Source organism: Panthera leo, chromosome C1, assembly GCF_018350215.1.
Source record: "Panthera leo isolate Ple1 chromosome C1, P.leo_Ple1_pat1.1, whole genome shotgun sequence".
NCBI lineage: Eukaryota > Metazoa > Chordata > Mammalia > Carnivora > Felidae > Panthera > Panthera leo.
The window spans coordinates 181356970-181377954 of record NC_056686.1 but is presented as its reverse complement, the minus strand read 5'-3'; the positions used below and the strand labels follow the sequence as shown (position 1 = coordinate 181377954).

Sequence of the window (20985 nt, the reverse complement as noted above, 5' to 3'; positions counted from 1 at the left end):
TTTAGATTCCACATAAAGTGAAATCCTATAGTATTTATCTTCCTCATTTTACTTAGCATATCTCTTCTAGGTTCATCCATGCTGTCACAGATGGCAAGATTTTATCTTTTATAAAATTTGTTTTAAAGCTTATTTTGAGAGAAGGTAGAGTGAGGGGGGTGGGGGGAGAGAATCACAAGTAGGCTCTGCATTGTCAGCCTGGAGTCTGATGTGGGCCTTGAACCCACGAAACTGTGAGACCATGACCTGAGCCGAAACCAAGAGTTGGACTCTTAACCTACTGAGCCACCCAGGTGCCCCGAGATCTTATCTTTTTTATGGTCAATTAATATTCCATTGTATATAGATACTATGTCTTTTTTATCCATCTATTGATGGACACTTTGGTTTCTATATTTTGGCTATTGTAAGTAATGCTGCTATAAACATAGGGGTGTGTATGTTAATTAGCAAAGGAGGCAAGAATATACAGCGGGGAAAAGACTGTCTCTTCAATAAATGGAGCTGGGGGGTGCCTGGGTGGTTCAGTTGGCTAAGTGTCTGACTTTGGCTCAGGTTATGATCTCACATCTCCCGTGAGTTCAAGCCCTGTGTCAGGCTCTCTGCTGTCATCGCGGAGCCTGCTTCGGGTCCTGTTTCCTTCTCTCTCTGCCCATCCTCAGCTCATGCTTTCAGTCTTAAAAGTAAATAAAAACATCAAAAAAATTATGCTGGGAAAACTGGACCACTTTCTGACACCATACACAAAAATAAACTCAAAGTGGACTAAAGTCCTAAATGTGAGACCTGAAAGCATAAAACTTTTAGGAGAAAACATAGGCAGTAATCTCTGTGACACCAGCCATAGCAACATTTTTCGAGACAAATCTTTGGCAAGAGAGCTACAAACGTCAACTCTTGGGACTACACAGAAATAAAAATCTTTTGCATAACAAAGGAAACCATCGGGCAACGTACTGAATGGGAGAAGATCCTTGCAAATGATAGAAAAGTTAATCTTCAAATATATAAAGAACTTCAGTTATTCAACACCAAAAATGTTTTTGATTTAAAAAATGGACAGAGGACCTGAATAAACCTTTCCCAAAGAAGACCTACAGACGGATCACAGACATATGGAAAAGTGCTCAGCATCCCTAATCACCAGGGAAATGTGAATCAAAACCACATGAGCTACACCTGTCAGAATAACTTGACTAAAAGACCTGCAAGAACAAGTGTTGGTGAAGATGTGGAGAAAAAGGAACCCTCTTGCACTGTTGGGAATGCAAACTGGTGCAGCCACTGTGGAAAACAGTATGGAATATCCTCAAAAAGTTAAAAATAGAACTACCATAAATCCAGTAATCTCACCTCTTACCAAAGGACAAAAAAACACTGATTCAAATATATGCACCTCTATGTTTATTGTAGCATTATCTACAATAGCCAAGATATGGAAACTTCAGTAGTTAGATGATATTGCTTCCTACAGAAAAGCATTTTATTCCGCTAGTTTTGAGATTTAGGCACAGAGAGTTAAAGAAGGGGTTATGGCAGGGGTTCAAGCACCTAGTTAAGTTAGAAGAGGATAGAAATGTGATGATCAGTAATCAAAGGCTATTATTCACTTCTCAAGACAGAAGAAGCACCCTCTCTGCCTTCAGCTCTTCGGTGGGTGCACAGCACTGGCTCAGAGGCGCCACCGAGTGCCCTGGAAAGTGCCTCCTGCAGGATCCCACTACCAGTTCCCTAGGCGCTGTCCCAGGAGCAACCGATGACCGGAAACGGAGCCTGAGAAGGTCTGTTGCTTAGCAACCAATGCTGCAGGACGCTAGACCGTCTCTGAGCTGAGGGAGCAGAGGCTTCAGGCTGGGTCCCGGGCTGCCACTTCTCTTGCCTGAGGGGCGCCGGGCTGCAGCGATAGTGAAGCCACTAGGTGACTCGAACGCGTCCTCACAGCCATGAGCAGCGAGCAGGTGAGATGGTACTCCTCGCCCGGCCGGCCCCGCAGCGAAGCTTCCTTCCTATCTCAGAAGCGATCGAAGCCTGGTCCTCCAGGTTCCCCAGTCATGATCCTGTAGGGTACAGCTTCCTTCACCCTAGTTACATCTGGGATATTGAGCGCTTTTCGTGAAAACCCTTAAATGTTTTCTTCCCAACCGTTCGTCCTTGATGTTGTCATGACAACCAACCATTTTAGCCCAGCGGTGCGCTAGCAGTTAAAACTACAGCTCCAGAGTGTCCCCAGCTCACGGTGGGGGGAAGCTGCGTGGGGAGTTGCAGTGGTCTAGGCTCTTTAGGGTTGGAATCCAAGCCCTTTCCTAGCTGTGAGACGTGGGGGAAATCACTTTACCTTTCTAAGCTTTTCTCCCTTTTTATGCAGGGGGGCAGAAGGGAAGGGGCATCAGAACTTTCCCCATTTCTGAGGTTGTGAAATTCAAACCAGTATGTGAGAGGGTTTGGTAAGTGGCATATGGAATTTCTTAGGAAAATATCTCCAGGACAGGTAATAAAAGATGCATGTTGCAATACCTACTTTCCAGAACTTTCTTTATTGAACTTAAGAGCAACTGTAAACAAAAGAAATGCAGAACAATGGCCAACTTTTTAATGCGGGAACAGAATGGGAAGGAGTTAAGCACGGGCATGATTCTGGCTAGCGAGAAAAACAATTTTAACTCTCTAAATGAATATGGAAAAGGCTCCTTAAGTATGGTGGTACTGAATGAAAAACAGTTGCTGGAAAGCCTGTGGATTTTGCATGGTTTTTTTGTTATAACACTAAACTATAATTTTTTTTTTTAATGCTTCATGCTTTTTTTTTTTTTTGTAGTGTTAGTTTATTGAGGAAAGGATGTTAAAAAGTAATTTATTCCCCTATCCATTGGGTTGTAGATTACTAACAAAATGTCAATCCTAATTGATCAAATAATGCCTAAGTTATCAAGAAAACCTAGTTTTGGCATTTTACTGAAATGTGTAATAAACTGAAAACTAAGAAACAGACATTGATTCACTTACCATATAATTAGTAATTAGTGGTAAAAGAACAAATGATAAACAAAAAACAACAACAAAATGATTTAGGTAGCTAAAAACCTGAGCCATTAGATTAATAGAGTGTACTAGTGATTGTGAGTGATCCTATAATCACAAAGTCCTTTTAAAAATATTTACCATCAATATGCATTAAGCAACTTATTTGCATGTTGCTCTTAACAGGCTTTGGCCTGATCTTGAACCATAGCCTATGTTGTTGAAATTTAAAACACGTATTTATCATATTGCAGTGGTATTTCTGAACTATTATTTTCCAAAGCCCCAAGCTGACCAATTTACAACTAAAAAATATCCAGTGAAAACCTATTGGCAGTTAGGTTTTAAATTTTGCTTTATCTTAATAAAAGTGATGTTTGGAAATGACTTCCCTTATCCCTTCCCCACTATCCCCTAAAGGGACCTATATTATTGAAGAGGCATTATTGGGATCTTGAAAGAAAGTTACATGACCCCATCTAGGATTATTTCCATTTTTTTAAACACCATTTTTAAACAGCAGAGGTCACTCTCTCACTGCTTTGGTTGTTTGGTAATTTTAAAACTCTTGGTACTCTCATTTATGCTAATTTCAAATGCAGTTTTCCTTTTGAAAGGATAAAAGCTTTTACATTTTAACCTAAAACAAATGGAATGGATTAAACTTTTGGAAATGCCATTCTTATGTGACATTTACTTATGTATTCATTTAGTTTGAAAAAGTGAGCAGGTGGTAAATCATATTTGCTGAAGGAGATTTTAACACATTCATCTCATTAGTGGAAGTTTGAGAGTGACAAGGCATTTTTCAGGAATAGCAGTCTGAGCTCTTAAGTTAGCTCTTTAAGAGAAACATAAATCTCTTGCAACTGCTCATTTCAATTTTAAAATTAAAACATAAAGTAAGACATTTGAGCTTCATTGAAGAACTTTCAAGGGTCTTAATATGCAAAGATCATGGAGTGCCCCACAAATCGACTATATATGGTGGGCAGGTAAGGAGGAAAAAGCCGTCAACTCCTCTCTACCCAAGCACTTTTTCTAATTGTTAAATCAAGTACTGTAATTGTGCATTTATAGGATGCTTATTCAGTTTTCCTAAATATCTTCTTCATGTCCTTGCTTAAAGAGGAGGTCAGAGTAAAAACAGTTTGATATGAGGCCCACCTAGGTGATCACTTTGATAACCATAATGCAAATCTGTGACAACTACGTTAAATCAACCCTGATAAATTTTGAAAGATTGTTTTAACCAGACAACTTCATGAGACTGTTGATTTAACCTGATACATTCGCAGGTTCTGGTCATTTGATCAGAGTGGTTAAACTTAGATTATGCCAGATTTATGACCTCCCATCCAATAGACAAGTAGTTGAAAATTAAAATCAAAACGAAATGCAAAGCCAGACTACTTAAGGAAGGTCTAGACTCCTTAGCAATTTTAATTTTAGTAAAGTTCTGTTCGCTAGGATCCCACCAGAAAACAGATGACCATTTCAAAGGGATTTAATTGAAGGAAACCTACAAAGAGACCCTTTGCAAGTGGTGTGGGTAAGGTTAAGGCAAAGAGCCAACGAGGTTGAGGAGGCCCTTAAAGATTAACAGCAATACGAAGTCATTAACATTCCTAGGCCTGATCAGGAATTGCTGTTTACCGTTTATCATTTCAATTATACTTACCATTATCTAAAACCTGGTATGAGGTGGGGGTTTGGAATGGTAGCTTCCTGATAGCTGAGCTCTGGAAGAATTCAGCTACTAACAGAACTATGGGAAACAGGACATACTAGGAAAGAAATATCCAAAACGCTCTCCCCTCCTGCTCTCTAGTGTCCTACTGGTGCTTCTCATTGCTTAATCCCCACCAGGTTCGGCCTTTCAGGCAGAAAGCAAGGGTAAAAAAAAAAAAAAAAAAAAAAAAAAGGCATGGAGACTGGACTGGGCCAAACAAAGCCAAACCACCACAGAAATTACAAGTAGATGCAGCTTTCATAGACCTTTCCATGTTGACAAAGCAGTTGGGATAAAAAGTTTGTAAGTCTCGTGCAGATGCTATGATTCATTTTCCTATTCAAAATCTTCATACCTAAAAATCTCATGAAAGATGTAGAAGATGCTTAGGAAGAATATTATGAAATGATTTTGAAGGATACACTCCCAAGATCTGAATGAAGAAGCATTGTATTCATGAAAAAAGAAGAGTCAGTATCCTAATTATGTCAGCTTCCTTCACGTTATTCTAGAAATTCAGTGTATTTTTATCAAAATTCCCAAAAGTTTTAGGCAACATTGATGTTAAAATTCACCTGGTAGAAAAAAGGTCAAGATTGTCCATGGTAATTTTTTTTTATTGAGATGTGGTTGACATACAATGTTATATTAGTTTAAGGTGTACAAGATAGTGATTCAACAAGTTTATATCTTATGCTTACCACAAGCATAGCTACCATCTGTCACCATAAAACACTATTACAATACCATTGACTATATTCCCTATGCTGTACTTTTTATTCTCAGGACTTCACATAACTGGAAACATGTGTCTCCCATTCCCCTTCACCCATTTTGCCCATCCCCTACTTCCCTCCTTTCTGGCCACCTTTCTGGTATTTTTGGGTCTGTTTCTTCTTTTTGTTTTTTTTTTCTTTTTTTGTGTCCTGTCTAACTTATTTCACTTAGCATAATATTCTTTAGGTCCATCCACGATGTTGCAAATGGCAAGATCTCCTTTTTTAACAATTGAGTTGTATTTTATTGTGTATTTGTGTATGTATACCACAACTTTATCCACTCATATATGGATGGACACTAGGGTTGCTTCCATATCTTGGCTATTGTAAATAATGCTTCAATAAACATAGAGGTACATATATCTTTTCAAATTGGTGTTTGCATTTTCTTTGGGTGAATACCCAGTATCAGAATAGATGGATCATAATGGATTTGACTTTTTGAGGAAACTCCATACTGTTTTCTGTAGTGGCTGTACCAATTTACATTCCATCAACAGTGCACAAGCGTTCTTTTTCTTCACATATTCACCACTTATTTTTGTGTTTTTCATTTCAGCCATGCTGACAGGTGTAGGGTGATTTCTCAATGTGGTTTTGATTTGAATTTCTCCGATTAGTGATGTTAAGCACTTTGTCATTTATGTTGGTCATTTGTGTGTCCTCTTTGGCAAAGTGCTTATTTAGGTCCTCTATTTTTTTTTAAGTTTACTTGTTTTGAGAGAGAGAGAGAGAGAGCACGAGTGGGGGACAGAAAGAGAGAGAGGGAGAGAGAGAATCTCAAGCAAGTTCCATACCACCAGCCCAGAGCCCAACGTGGGGCTTAAACCCATGAGATCACGACCTGAAACCCATGTGAGATCATGACCTGAGCTGAAATCAAGACTTGGATGCTTAACTGAGTAAGCCACCCAGGTATCTCTGCCTATTTTTTAAAAAATTGGATAGGTGTTTGTTTCTTTTTTCTTTTTTTTTTTTTTTTTTTTGGTGTTGAGTTGTAGAAGCTCTTTATATACTTTGGGTATTAATCCCTTATTGATAAATCATTTGCAAGTATCTTCCATTTAGTGGGCTGCTTTTTTTGTTTTGTTGATGGTTTCCTTCACTGTGCAAAAACTTTTTATTTGTGTAGTCCTAGGAGTTGATTTTTGTTTTTGTTTCCCTTGCCTGAGGAGACATATCTAGAGAAATGTTGCTAAAGCCAATGCCAAAGAGATTATTGCCTATGTTTTCTTCTAAAAGTTTTGTGTTTTCAGGTCTGACATTTAGGTGTTTAATCTGTTTTAAATTTATTTCTGTGTGTGGTGTAAGAAAGTGGTCCAGTTTCATTATTTTGCATGTAGATGTCCAGTTTTTCCAGCAGTCTTTATTTATTGAAGAGGCAGTCTTTTCCTCATTGTGTATTCTTGCCTCCTTTGTTGTAGATTAATTTAACATAGGCATGGGTTTATTTCTGGGCCCTTTGTTCCATTGATTTGTGTGTCCATTTTTCTTAGTATCATAGAGTTTTAATTACTACAACTTTATATTATATGACTGTATAATTGTGATTCCTCTAACTTTGTTCCTTAAGATTGCTTTGGCTGTTATGGTCTATTGTGATTCCATACAAATTTTAGTATTGTTCTAGTTCTGTGAAAAATACTACTGGTTTTTTGATAGGAATTACACTGAATCTGTAGATTGCTTTGGATAGTATGAGCATTTTAAGAATAATCTTTCCAGTCAGTGAGCATGAAATATCTTTCCATTTGTGTCATCTTCAAGTTCTTTCATCAATATTTTAATTTTCAGAGTACAGGTCTTTCACCTCCTTGGTTAAGTTTATTCCTAGGTATTTTATTATTTTTTGGTGCAATTATAAATGGAGTTGTTTTCTTAATTTCTCTTTATGCTATTTATTAGAGTAGAGAAATGCAATGGATTTTTGTGTATTAATTTTGTATCCTGCAACTTTAGTGAATTCACTTATTCTAATAGTTTTTGGTGGAGTCCTTAGGGTTTTTTATATATAGTATCACGTCATCTGCAAACAGTGAGTTTTATTTCATCTTTACCAATTTGGATGTCTTACATTTTTCTTGTCTGATTGCTATGGCTAGAACTTCTGGTACTATATTGAATAAAAATGGTGAGAGTATACACACTTGTTCCTGATCATAGGGGAAAAGCTGTTTTTACCAGTGAGTATGATGTTAGCTTTAGGTTTTTCACATATGGCCCTTATTTGTTGAGGTTTGTTTCCTCTAAACCTACCTTGTTGAGTGTTCTTATCATGAATTGTTGCTGACTTTTGTCAAATGCTTTTTCTGCATCTATTGAGATTATATGCTTTTTATCCCTTGCTTCACTGAAGTGGTGTATCATGTTGATTTCTGAATATTGAACTATTCTTACTTCCCAAGAATAAAGCCCACTTGACTGTGGTAAATGATCCTTTTAATGAATTGTCGAATGTGGTTTGCTGACATTTTGTTGAGGCCTTTGCCTCTGTGTCATCAGGGATATTCGCCTGTTGCCTTCTTACAGTGTTTTTGTCTGGTTTTTGTATCAGAGTACCGCTTCTTTTATAGAAGGTACTTGAAAGCTTTCTTCCCCCGCCCCTCCTTTTTTTTGATAGTTTGAGAATAGGCATTGAATCTTCTCTCTTCTTTAAATGTTTGGTAGAATTCACGTGTGAATACATCCGTTGGATTTTTGTTGGTTTTTTTTTTTTTATTCAATTTCATTATTAGTAATTGGTCTATTCAGTTTTTCTATTTCTTCCTGATTCAGTTTTAGAAGATGGTGTGTTTCTAGGAATTCGTTCATTTCTTCTAGGTTGTGTAATTTGTTGGCATAATCTTTCATGGTGTTCTCTTATAATTTGTTGTATTTCTGTGGTGTTGGTTGTTACTTTTTTTCTCTCTCTTTCATTTCTGATTTTATGTGTCTTTTTTTCCTTCATGAGTCTGACTAAAGGTTTATCAATTGTTGATCTTTTCAAAGAACCAGCTCTTGGTTTCATTGGTTTTTGTTGTTGTTGTTTGTTTGCTTGTTTGTTTTTTCTTCATTTCATTTATTTATGCTCCTATTTCCTTCTTTCTACTAACTTTGGGCTTTGGTATTTTTTTTTTTTTTTCTTTCTAGTTCCTTTAGATCTAAGATTAGATTGTTTGAGATTTTTCTTGTTTCTTGAGCTAGGCCTGTATTGCTATAAATTTCCCTCTAAGAACTGTTTTTGTTCTGTCCCACAGATTTTGGGTCATTGTATTTTCATTTTTGTCTCCATGTATTTTTTATTTTCTCTTTGATTTCTTTGACCCATGGTAGTTAGTCTCCATGCATTGTGAGGTTTTCCTGTTTTTTTTTTTTCCTTATGATTGATTTCTAATTTCATACAGTTGTGCTTGAAAATGATAGATGATGTGATTTCAATCTTCCTAAGTTTATTGAGACTTGTTTTGTGGATTAACATGTGATGTATCCTGGAGAATGTTCCATGTGCACTTGAAAAGGATGTATATTCTGTTTTTGGATGGAATGTTCTGTATATATTTATTAAGTCCATCTGGTCCAGTGGGTCATTCAAAGATGCTGTTTCTTGATTTTTTTTCTCTCTATTCAGATGATCGATCCACTGATGCAAGTGGGGTGTTAAATTCTCCTATGTATTACTGTCCATTTCTCCCTCAATGTCTGTTAATACTTCATATATATAGATGCTTCAGTGTTGGGTGCATAAATATTTGAAATTATTATATCCTCTTGTTGGACTGATCCCTTTATCATTATATGATGCCCCTCTTTGTCTCTTGTTACTGTCTTTGTTTTAAAGTCTTATTTGTGGGATGCCTGGGTGGCTCAGTTGGTTAAGCATCTGACTGGCTCAGGTCATGTCTTATGGTGTGTGAGTTCAACCCCACATCAGGCTCTCTGCTGTTGGCACAGAGACCGCTTCTGATCCTGTTTCCCCCTCTCTCTGCCCCTCCACTGCTCGTACTCTCTCTCTCAAAAATAAATATTTTTTAAAAAGTCTATTTGTCCTCTCTAAGTATTGCTACCCCAGCTTTTTTTTTTCTTCTTCTATTGGCATGGTACATCTTCTTCCATACTCTTACTTTCGATCTGTATATGTCTTTAGGTGTGAGGTGAGTCTGTTGTAGTCAGTGTATAGATGGATCTTGTTTTTTATCCATCTGCCACCTTGTGTCTTTTGATTGGAGCATTTAGACCATTTAAATGTAAAGTAATTATTGATGTGTACATATTGCCATTTTAAAAATCAGTTTATAGTTGTTTTTGTAGTTCTTCTGTTCTTTTTCTTGCCTTGTGATGACTTTCTGAAGCGTTAGGCTTGGCTTTCTCTTTATTTTTTTCTGTATATATAAAAGATTTTGGGTTTGTGGTTACTATGAAGTTCATATATGGGATAAAGCTGTCAATATATATTAAGCTGATGGTCATTTAAGTTCAGACACATTCTAAAAGAACTTTTTTTACTCCCCCTTCAATGTTGTATGTATATATTGTCATATTTTACATCATTTTATTCATAAGTTTCCTACTTTTAATTATGGCCTTTTTTTAAACTTAAAGAAGACCTTTTAATATTTCTTGGAAGACTGGTTTGGTGGTGATGAATTCCTTTAACTTTTGTTTGTCTGGGGAAACTCTATCTCTCCTTCAATTCTGAATGATAACCTTAATGCTTTAAAAATTCTCCCTTTGACTTTTAACATTTTAATTATTGCAGTGCTGTGCACCTCCTTGCATTCATTTTGTTTGGAACTCTCTGTGCTTCCTGATCCTGGATGTCTGTTTCCTTCCTCAAGTTAGGGACATTTTCAGCTATCGTTTCTTCAAATAAGTTTTCTTCCCCTTTCTCTCTCTCCTCCTTCTGGGACCCCTATAATACAAAATACTTGTTTGTTTGATGTTGTCCAAGAGATCCTTTAAGCTATCCTCAGTTTTAAAATTCTTTTTTCTTCTTGCTGTTGAGCTTGGGTGCTTTCCATGACTCTGTTTTCCAGATCACTGATCAATTCTTCTGCATCTGCTAATCTGTTGATTCTAGTGTGTTTTTCATTTCACTTAATTGTACTCAACTTGGATTTATTCCTCTTTATATTTTCTGTGTAGCTGTTGAAGTTCTCACTGAGTTCTACTCTTCTCTCCAGTCTGGTGAGCATCTTTAAACTCTTTATCAGGTATATGACTTAGCTGTGTTTCATTTATTTTGTTCGGTGGGGGGGTTGTGATGTTCTTTCATTGGGAGCATATACATCTGTCTCCTCATTTTGCCTGACTTGTGTTTGTTGCTATGAATTAGGTGGAATAGCTACTTCTCCTAAACTCAAAGGAATGGTCTTGTGTATGGTTGTACCCTGTAAAATGTTTGTGCCTTGTGGCTTTGGCTGGCTGGAGCTGTGTCTGGTGTGGGTTACAGGTTTGGGGCACTATGTGCTGCGGCTACCCTGGTGGGATGACTGAGCAGAAGTAGACATGGGCTGGGGTGGAGCTGGGGCTTTTCATGCAGAGGTGCCCTGGCAGGATAGCTAAAACCAAAGTAGGTGCCAGCCAAGGTGCCTCAAGTGCCCATGCAGGGACTGCCTTGGTGGGGGAGTGGACTTGTGCAGGCCAAGGTATGTCCTGGGGCACTCCGTGCAGGGGATACCCTGGTGGGATGGCTGGGGCCAAAGGAGAGTACAATGCAGGGTTCCCAAAGTGCTTCATGCATGGAGTGCCCTGGCAGGGTGGCTGGAAACTGAGGCAGGCAGGGTTAAGGGTTCCTGGAGTGCTTTGCATAGGAGCTGTCTTGGTAGGAAGGCAGGAATCAAAGTAGGCATGAGCCGACAGGTCCCTGAGTGGTCTGTTCTGGGAGTGCCCTAGCTAGTCATCTGAAGCCAAGATGGCATAGGCTTGGAATGTTCTGGGGTCCCTGGCATCTGTGTCACCTTGGCATGACAGCTGGGGCTGTAGTGAGCACTGACTAGGGTGTCCCGGTGTGCATTGCACTGGGCTGCCTTGGTGTGTTGGCTGAGGTTGATGTGGGCTAGGGGTCCGGGGCTCACTGAGGCAGTAGACTATGGTACCTGGACCTTGGTCCTGTCCACACTATTAAGGTGGAGGGAGAATGTAAACCATAGTGCTCACCAGCCCCTCTAAACCAGAGAGAATTCCAGCAGCTCCCTTGCCCTTGGTGGCCTTTTGGGGCTGGATCTTTTATATTCCAGTTGCTCCTTTAAACTGTGGGGTTTTATCTGTGCCCAGGGTGTCTGGATGGAGTTGGTGTGAGCTAGAGAGCTGGCACTCTAAGGCAGCAGCCTGGCTATGGTGGCCAGACCCTCCTCCTGTCTGGGTTATCAATGTTGAAGATGAATGTAAACCATGGTGCTTGCCAGCCCTTTGAACTTGGAATGAGTTCCAGCAGCTCCCTTGCCATTTGGCGAACTTTTAAGGCTGGATCTTTTATATCCTAGTTGCTCTTTTATTTTACTTTTCATTTGTTTTAAATGTTTGTTTTTGAGAGAGAGAGAGAGAGAGAGAGAGAGAGAGAGAGAGAGAGGATGTATACACATGTGTGCAAACAAGGGAGGGGCAGAGAGAATGGGAGACAGGGGATCCTAAAAGGGCTCTGTGCTGACAGCAGAGAGCCCGATGCAGGGCTTGAACTCAAAAATTGGGAGATCATGACCTAAGCTGAAATGACTGAGCCGCCCAGGCGCCCCTCTAGTTGCTCTTTTAAACCATGTCCCCCCCCGCCCCCGCTGCCCTCGCCCCCCATGCCCTGAACAGACAAATCTGCTCAGTCCCTCAGTACTATCCCTCTCCTCTACAGTTTGCAATGTTGGGGGTAAGAATTCCCTTCCTTTGTGTGTCTTCATCTCTTGCCAGTTCTCTGTGGCCTCTTTATCTTTTGTTGTGCAGAAGCTATTCAGTTAGCCCTCAGCTCATCTTTAGGAGGAACTGCTCTATAAATGAGTGTTGATTTGGGGTCTCCATGGAGGAAGGGAGTTGAGAGTCTTCCTACACCACCATCTTGGACCAGAAGTCTGTATCTGATTGTTTTTACAATAGTAAGGTGGAGAGAATTTCAAGATCTTTTGTGAAGTTACAGAAATTTGATACAATTTATTTACAGATAGACAACTGTATCAATGGAATTAAAGGGACAAATCAGATATGCACATACACATATGCTGAAAGGTTTGAAAGGGATTCTCCCTCTGATGTAAGGGAAACTTGCTGGAAAGCTACCAATCGAGATGGCAGTGAAACCTGCTGGAGGTTGTCTGCCACTGGATCAGCCAGGTACCTCAAGCTGGGAAGCTGCCCAGGGGCAAGGATACTGACTGACTGCTGACAGCCACACCGTGAGAGCATTGAGGAAAAGCACTGGAACTACGAAGAGTCCCTTTTTCTTACAGTGTCCCTTTTGAATCTTCTCTAATACTGTGCCAGCTGGAGAAATGTTTTTGGGTCCGGCTCGAGAACCATCAAGGAAGACAAAAAGGCATAGATGTGATGCTGAGAGCCAACACCTTTATAAGCGACCAAAGCACAACTTGTATTATCTCTTTTACAAATCCAAGTATCAGGCTCAATAGCACTTCTTACTTTAGATGAAATTCCTACAATAGAATTATTCTCTATTGCAAAGAAGACAAAGGTATTCTCTGAAAGTTATTGCAAGCAATATTTGTACTTGTTAGTAGTAATTGAGGGTATATTAGCCTTAGGATATAAAGGATTCAGAAAAAAAAAAAAAAATTAGCGATGGAGAAGAGAGGCCAGGCTGAGGAAACTTTGGACACCATTTAGATTGAGATACATTCTGAGAAGAAGATAGGACCAGTTTTCCACTGAATTGTCTTGGCACTCCTGTCAAAAATCAATTGCCCATAAACAAATGGGTTTATTTCTAAACTTCCAATTCTATCTCTTTGATCTGTGTGTTTATCATTATGTAGTCTTCATTATTCTAGCTTTGTAGTAAGTTGTGAAATCTGGAAGTATGATTCTGCCAACTTTGTGCCTTTTCAAGATTATTTGGCTGTTCTGGGTCCTTATATTTCCATAAGTTTTATGATCAGCTTGTTTATTTCTACTAAAAAAAAATAGCTGAGATTTTGATAGGGAATGTGTTGAATCTGTAGATAATTTTGGGGGAAAGGGGTATTAATATTTGTCTTATAATCCATGAGCATGGGATGTCTTTTCATTTATTTAGGTGTCTTTTTTTTGTAAGTAATGTTTTATAGCTTTTATTGTACAAGTCTTATTAAATTTATTCCTAAGTATTTTATACTTTTTAATTCTATTATAAATGTTTCTTCAATTTTGGATAGTTCATTGCTAATGTTAGAAATACAATTGATTTTTTCCCCCCCATTGGTCTTGGATCCGGCAACATTGCTGAACTTATTCATTAGTTCTTATAATTTTTTGTGGATTCCTTATGAATTTCTGTACACAGTATTATACCATCTGTAGAGTATGTTTTAGAATATTCTGGAGGATATGTGTTTTTCTTAAATTAGACACTGTAGAATTTTGTCGAGTGAATCAATTATAGTATTAACAGAGTGAACAGTTATGGTTCTTTTTTTTCTTTGTATTATTTTCATGCAGGATAAATCTGCCGGCAAAGAAAACTCCAAGGCACCAGTAAGATTTTTACCACAATTGTCAATGGTAATTTACTAATATATCATCATACTTTATTGCTTTTATAATAAAGATGTACTAATGTTCATGCTTGCGAAGCAGTTACTGAATTTCTGGTTTTATTTTTTTATTTTTTTGGGGGGAAGTATATTTTATTATTATTTTAATATAATTCAGTGTCAAGTTGGCTAACATACAGTGTGTAAAATGTACTCTTGGTTTTGGGGGTAGATTCTCATGATTCATCGCTTACATACATCACCCAGTGCTCATCCCAAGTGGTGTCCTCAATGCCCATCACCCATCTTCCCCTCTTTCCCACCATCCCCCCCATCCACCCTCAGTTTGTTCTCTGTATTTAAGAGTCTTTTATGGTTTGCCTCCCTCCCTCTCTGTTTGTAACTATATTTTTTCTCCTTCCCTTCCCCCCTGGTCTTCTATTAAGTTTCTCAAGCTCCACATATGAGTGAAAACAGATGATACCTGTCTTTGACTGACTTAATTCACTCAGCAGGATACCAAAAATCCGGAAGCTTCACAAATTGACATGTCATCCTTGCGCAGGGGCCGTGCCAATCTCTGTATCGTTCCAATTTTAGTGATATGTGCTGCCGAAGCGAGCACTGAATTTCTGGTTTTAAATTCTGTGCTCCATTGAACTATTTTCCAATGGAGAGCATCCAGGATGAACATATCTTGGGGAAAAATAACTACCTTAATGAGGGAAATTCTAAGTTACAACTACCGGTTTGCACGGAATATTTGAGTAATCTGAGTAAAAGAATTGTGAAGATGGGCTGGCAGAAGCAGTATTGGAATCAGGAACAATATAGCTTTGTCACTAATGGCTCTGTGACGCTGGTGACTCACCTACCTCTTGGAGCCCCAGTTTCTAAGTCTTAAAATGAGAAAAGCTGATTGAATGATCTTTGAGGAGAGGCTTCTTCCAGCGCTAACATGTGATTTCTTGGATTTTGACATCCTTTGTCATTATTTTGAGTTTATTTTTCTATGGAAGGGGCAGTTAATAGTTTTAGTTGATAACGTGCTAGAAGTGTTAGATTTTACTGCAATAAAATGTACTCTCTAGTACTTTTATGTTGTGTTTAATTGAGTGACACTCTGGTGATTCCTGGAAGTTGAGTGTGAGTAGAGGTTCAATGCAAACATTATTTGTTTTGAAATATCTTCTAAAAACTCAGAATGAACTATAAAATCTGGATTGCTTCATGCAGAGATGATTCCTAATAATAAGAAAGACTTTTTCAGCTTAAAAATCTCAAATGAAATTTTGTTAGCGAATGTTCTTGAACATTTCAAAGTATGTGTTGTGATCGTGACTGTTTTTATTGATAATGCCAAGATTACCATACTGAGTTCTATAAAATAATAAAATCATAGCATCTTTTTTTTTTTTTTTAGTTCTGCAAATCTCTCTGCTTTCTAGTTTTAAAGACTAAGATCCGAAATAGATATTTTCCCTTTAAAAATTTAACAAATTTTAAAACTGGAAAACCAATTGCCATTAGTTTTATTTTTATGTTACTAGTATATACGCTTGGAAATCTCAACAAAATTTAAATTTACTTAACAAATATTCAATGGCTGAAACAAATAATTCTTTGTAGCCATCAAATGTATAAAATGATTTTGTTGCCTGATTTAAACCATATACTATGTTGTTATTAGACTGTATCTTCGTATTTTTCTTTGTATCTTTTTGGGTTGTAGGGCTTTTTAAAGATAAGTAATACTTTTAAGAGATTTTTTAAAAGTAATCCATTGAGTAAAAAATATTGTCATCTGAATATTAAGGTTTGCACTTAGATGGCATTTTTGTAGCTGTAGTTAAGACCTAGAATGATTTTCATTATAGACTTTCATGCTTCTGTAGTTGAAATCAAGGATGATTCAGCACTGGTGGTTCCCAATGTCCGTGAACTGGTGACCAGATTCTCCTCCTTCCTGCACACCACACTTGTAGCACTCGGACGTCCTAAATCCTTTATGGAGCACGATGGGAGTGAAAGAATGGAAGGGCAGACAGAAGGATGGAAGAGCATTGATTTTTAAGATGTCTTAGCTTATTACCTGTGAAAGAAGAGCCTGAAAAAAGGACTTGTATGTACTTTATTTGGGAAGTGATCCCAGGAAGCAGAAATAAGAGATTAAGGAGAGTAAAACTAGGAAGAAAGAAAAGCCAATCTGAGCATGTGTCAGTAAGTTCATTGCCACATTAACTGGCAGTGATCCTGCCATGACCTTCTGAGGAGCTTATACACTGCTTCCTGAAATTGTTGACCTGAATATGATTAGGGAGGAGCATTTATCCATCAACTCTCATCCCACATAGGTGGAGGTTACTCCTGGGATTGTTAACTTTCACCCACTTCTGGTTCCTCCTATATGTGTGCAGAGTGGGCTACCTTGAGAGTCCCATTATATGGCATTGGAGAAACCCCACAGCAGAAAGCAAAGGACATTTTCTTGAGGTGAAACACTGTCATTCTATGTGAATTGAAGCCAGCCGAGAACTGTTCACTACAACCATGTGTGGAATCAGAGGCAAAGCCAGGAGGATGGGAAAGGATGTAAGGCACAAGATTTGTCATTTGAAGTCCCTTAGGGCCCTTCTCACAAGACTGCCAAAGAAGAGGGTAAGGGTAGCATATGCCTAGGTCATCACTGGTTAGGAAACTGCAGACTAAAATAGAACTACTTGTCAGCAAAAGTATGTAGATACTAATTTAAAGTCTACCCGTCTGATCTTATTGAAGAGCAACCTTAGTTAGGTGGTATTTTGGCTTCTGTGTGGCTGTTCTTTTTGGTTAGCCAGAGAACCACTACATATAAAATATTCTATTAGACGTATATTCTGTACTGCAATATAAGGAAACATGAAGGCCCTCACTGTTTACCCAGGGCAAAAAGGGTAAAAAAGGTGTTGACAGGACTGGGGTTGATGGCTCAGCATGCAGAATGGGTGGTGTAGAGATTCTAACTCAGAATGACTTAGAGTGAATGTTTGTGTAAGAGGCTGGGGTTGAGCAACGTGTTCTGTACATCTGTGATGGCTGCTATACAGTAGACTTCACATGAATTCCTTCTGTCTTGGTGTGAACATTCCAGGTCACTTGGACCATATGTCACAACCTTTTCTCTCTATTGTCTACAACCTCATTCTTACCATACCTCATTCTTGCTAACAGAAAGCCTTCCACTTTGAGATACCTGTTGCACATTTCAGCTTGCAAACTTAATGCTCATGTTTCCCTCCACATCCTGGGGTTCGCTAGGAATTGTAGAAAATGTTTGTAGTACAGCACTGGATATTCACCTGATTTGATGTTGCACTTTGGTAAATACTGTTTGAAGCTCGTTGCAACTTTTTTCTTTTTTTAAACATTTTTTAAAATTTTGTTTTCTTTAGTTACACTTTTGGCGGGGGGAGCTTGGTTAACCAATTTTGTTTCTAAGATAAAGTTAAAATTAAAACCCATTTATCCAGCTCTATAAGACTGAATTAGTAGGTTGAGATGGAGTGGGATGAAGGGCTGGGAGAGCAGGATAGACACACATACACATTCTATTTCAGGCAGGGTTTAAACAATAAACGAATTACCAAAAGAGTGCTATTCCTATTCAAAGAGACCACTTGCAATTGGAGTTAAAGAAAATCTAAACTTTTTTGATCTTGGTCTTGAAGAAAGAGCTGGACTGTAACAAGGAAGTACTGAGGGGACAAACTGATGGGTCTCTTTGTTAGCATATTTATTACCAGCTGACCTACCAGACCCCCAAATTTTAGAGACTTAACCCAACAGAGATTGCCCCTTCCTTGCATGAAGTCTGATGTGGGTCAGAGAGTCCCCTTCCACCCTCTACCTATGCCACTGTGAACATGGGGTCCCCTCACTGCAGGTAGCAGGGGCGGGAGAGTAGAGAAGGCACAGCAGCTCTTACACATCTTACACGTCAGTGCTCATATTTCATGGGCCAGCACAAGTCCTGTGGCTACAGAGTAACCAAGAGAAGCTGGGAAATGATGTGGTTCAGGGCGTATTGAGGAGGCTTTGAAAACCAGGGTGATGACTTGTGCCTGCTTTAATAGGGGGCTTTCTGATATTTCTGAGCAGGCAGCAGTATGATCAGACCATGTCCTGGGAAGGTTATGGTGACCGTCAGTTCCTGGCATTTTCTCTAAATTAAGGCCCATATCTCCTGTTGCCTGGATTAATTTTAAAAACCACTAAATTATTCTCCTTGCCAACTCTAGTCTCCTCCTTGTATATCTTGTTTACTGTTGTAAGGACCATTTATAAAAAATCCCTTTGAATGGCCTTGTATGGTAAATAAGATAAAAATAGAATTTATCACCCAAACTGAGATGCCATTGAGAGTGAAATTCCTACTAATTATGCTTGGGAAAGAGCTATATGCTGGGACTGTCCCAGCAAACTGGGACTTGAGGTCACCTCAAGAGGATTACAGTGGCTCTCTGTTACCAACCAGGCCAATCAAGCCCCAAACACTTATGCTTCATAATATAGCAGCACCCCCCCCCCCCAATCCAGCTTTTCCTCACTCTTGATTTGGGTTCCTACTCAAACAAAACCTCTACAAAGTGGTCTCACTACCCCATCTAACTTAGCACTTCTCTACCTTTTGCTATCTCTTTACCCAATTTTATTTTTCTCCATTGTACTTATTACTTGCTTACATTATATATATAATAATATATAATGTCTATTATGTATTACTTATATATAATATATAAAATATATATTATATGTATATAATATATATTATATATAATGATTTTTTTCTGAAATGGCTGTTTATACCCACGAGAATGTAAGCTCCAAGAAGGAATAGGCTTTGTCCTGTCAGTGACTGTAGATCCAGTGTCTGAAAGAAAACCCAGCACATGGTAGGTGTTTGGTAAATCATTGTGCAATAAGACAGTGGTTATACTTTACACTTCGGTTGGGCCAAGTCCCTTTACCTTTGACCCAATGTCCTCTCCTAAGCCTGATGTACTCATTTAGCTTCCAAGTCCTCATTCATGAATGTTCCCTCTGTCTTCAGTAAGCCCATTGCTGTCCTTTTCTGTGGAGATCCAACTATGCCTCAAGGATTGGCTTTCATCCTTTCCCTCTTTGAAACCATCTGCGAATACTCTGCTCTACACCATCTCCCTTCCAGGATGAAAGCATATAGTTTTTAATATTAACTAGACTGTGTGCTTTGTAGGGGCAAAGATGTCCTATAAAGAGTCCTTATCTATACAATATGCACAAAAGTGGCACACTACCTTAGAGTTTTAAAGAGAATTAAATGAGATAATTCATGTAAACTTCTTAGAACAAATATGCAACACATAGCATGATCATTATAAAATATATTCTAATCCTATTTCTTGTTTTACGTACTAAGACTTCAACATCCAGTATATATTTAATATATACTTAAACATATACTCTTTGTTTTTTTAATGTTTATTTATTATTGAGACACTAGAGCATGAGCAGGGGAGGGGCAGAGAGAGGGGGAGACACAGAATCGGAAGCAGGCTCCCGGCTCTGAGCTGTCAGCACAGAGCCCGATGTGGGGCTCGAACTCACAAACTGCAAGATCATGACCTGAGCCAAAGTCAGACACTTAACCGACTGAGCCACCCAGGCGCCCCAAACATACACTCTGAAACATGTCTCACTTCAGGTGAGTGACATTTAAAGGTGTTGATAGTTGCAGGCGGCTAGTGGATGCTGTTTTAGACAACATAGCTTTCAAGAATAGAAGAATAGACATAAGGAACAGCCACTCCTTCTATGTCTAAGGCAGAGTGGTCAAGGGAGAAACTTGGAAGAGCCATCCTTTCCTCAAAGCTTAGACTAAGACCTCTTGGAGATGGGTTGGCTGTGGCCCACTTGGGCGGCAAAGATGTTTGCAGAGATGCTGCAGGCTGGGAGTTGAGTAGACCACCTACTTGCATGCTAAAAAGTTTGAAATGATGTCTCCCTTTATGATGTAAGGGAAACTTCCTGGGAAGATGCCTATAGGGATGTCAGTGAAACCTGCTGAAGTGTGTCTGCCACAGGCTGGGAAGATGCCCAGGGGAAAGGATGCTGACTACTGATAGGCACTCCATGGAGCAAACAGGGGGAAAAACCCTGGAACCAGGAAGAAAAGTTCTCTTAGTGTTCTTTTGAATCCTCTATAATGTTGGGCCAGCTGGAGAAATGTTGATAGAGTCCTGCTCGGGAATCACAAAGCAGGTTAAAAAACATAGATTCAAAGTGGGGAGGCAATAAATCGATCAGTGGCTGAGGCACAACTCCTACCTGTTTTACCGACCAAAGGATCGTTCTCCACAGTGCTTTTCATTATGTAGATGACATTCCTACCATGCCCTTCCCCTCTATTCCAAGGGGATAGCAATGCTTTTCCCCGAAAAGTATAAATGTGACTTACGGCAACTTGAGGGCACATTAACCCGAATGCGTCGTTACCTTAGGAAGCGGAACACCACAGTTGTCAATAGAACAAAAGTGTTATTTTAGTGATAGAGAAGGGTGGTAGAGCTGAGCAAGCCCTGGACACTAGCTGGGTTCAAGTAAATTCCCAAAAGTAGATGTGATGGGTAAGAAGTTTTGCACACTTTTCGAAGCTTTCTAAGTATTGTGGGATACCACCTTTCTTTCTTTCCTTGCTACAAAGGAAGTCACTCTAAGACAAATGATGAGAAGTTTAAAGTTGGTCTTTGAATGTTTTTGATGACCTATACCTTGCAGTAGATCCTCTGTA

General features: G+C 38.9%; 1 protein-coding gene and 1 non-coding gene across 2 annotated transcripts in view; one reads left to right on the top strand and one right to left on the bottom strand.

Moving 5' to 3' along the window:
- The first annotated feature begins 1790 nt into the window (after positions 1–1790).
- DNAH7 (dynein axonemal heavy chain 7) overlaps positions 1791–20985 on the top strand; it is a 261805-nt gene continuing 242610 nt past the window's right edge. The window contains exons 1-2 of the mRNA XM_042949525.1: positions 1791–1958; positions 14143–14205. Of these exons, the coding sequence (XP_042805459.1) occupies positions 1944–1958; positions 14143–14205 (78 nt within the window). The 5' untranslated portion in view covers positions 1791–1943. The remainder of the gene's footprint in view (positions 1959–14142; positions 14206–20985) is intronic.
- Positions 14698–14802, bottom strand: LOC122228963. Its single transcript, XR_006206845.1, has one exon. It is a non-coding gene; the product is annotated as a U6 spliceosomal RNA (small nuclear RNA).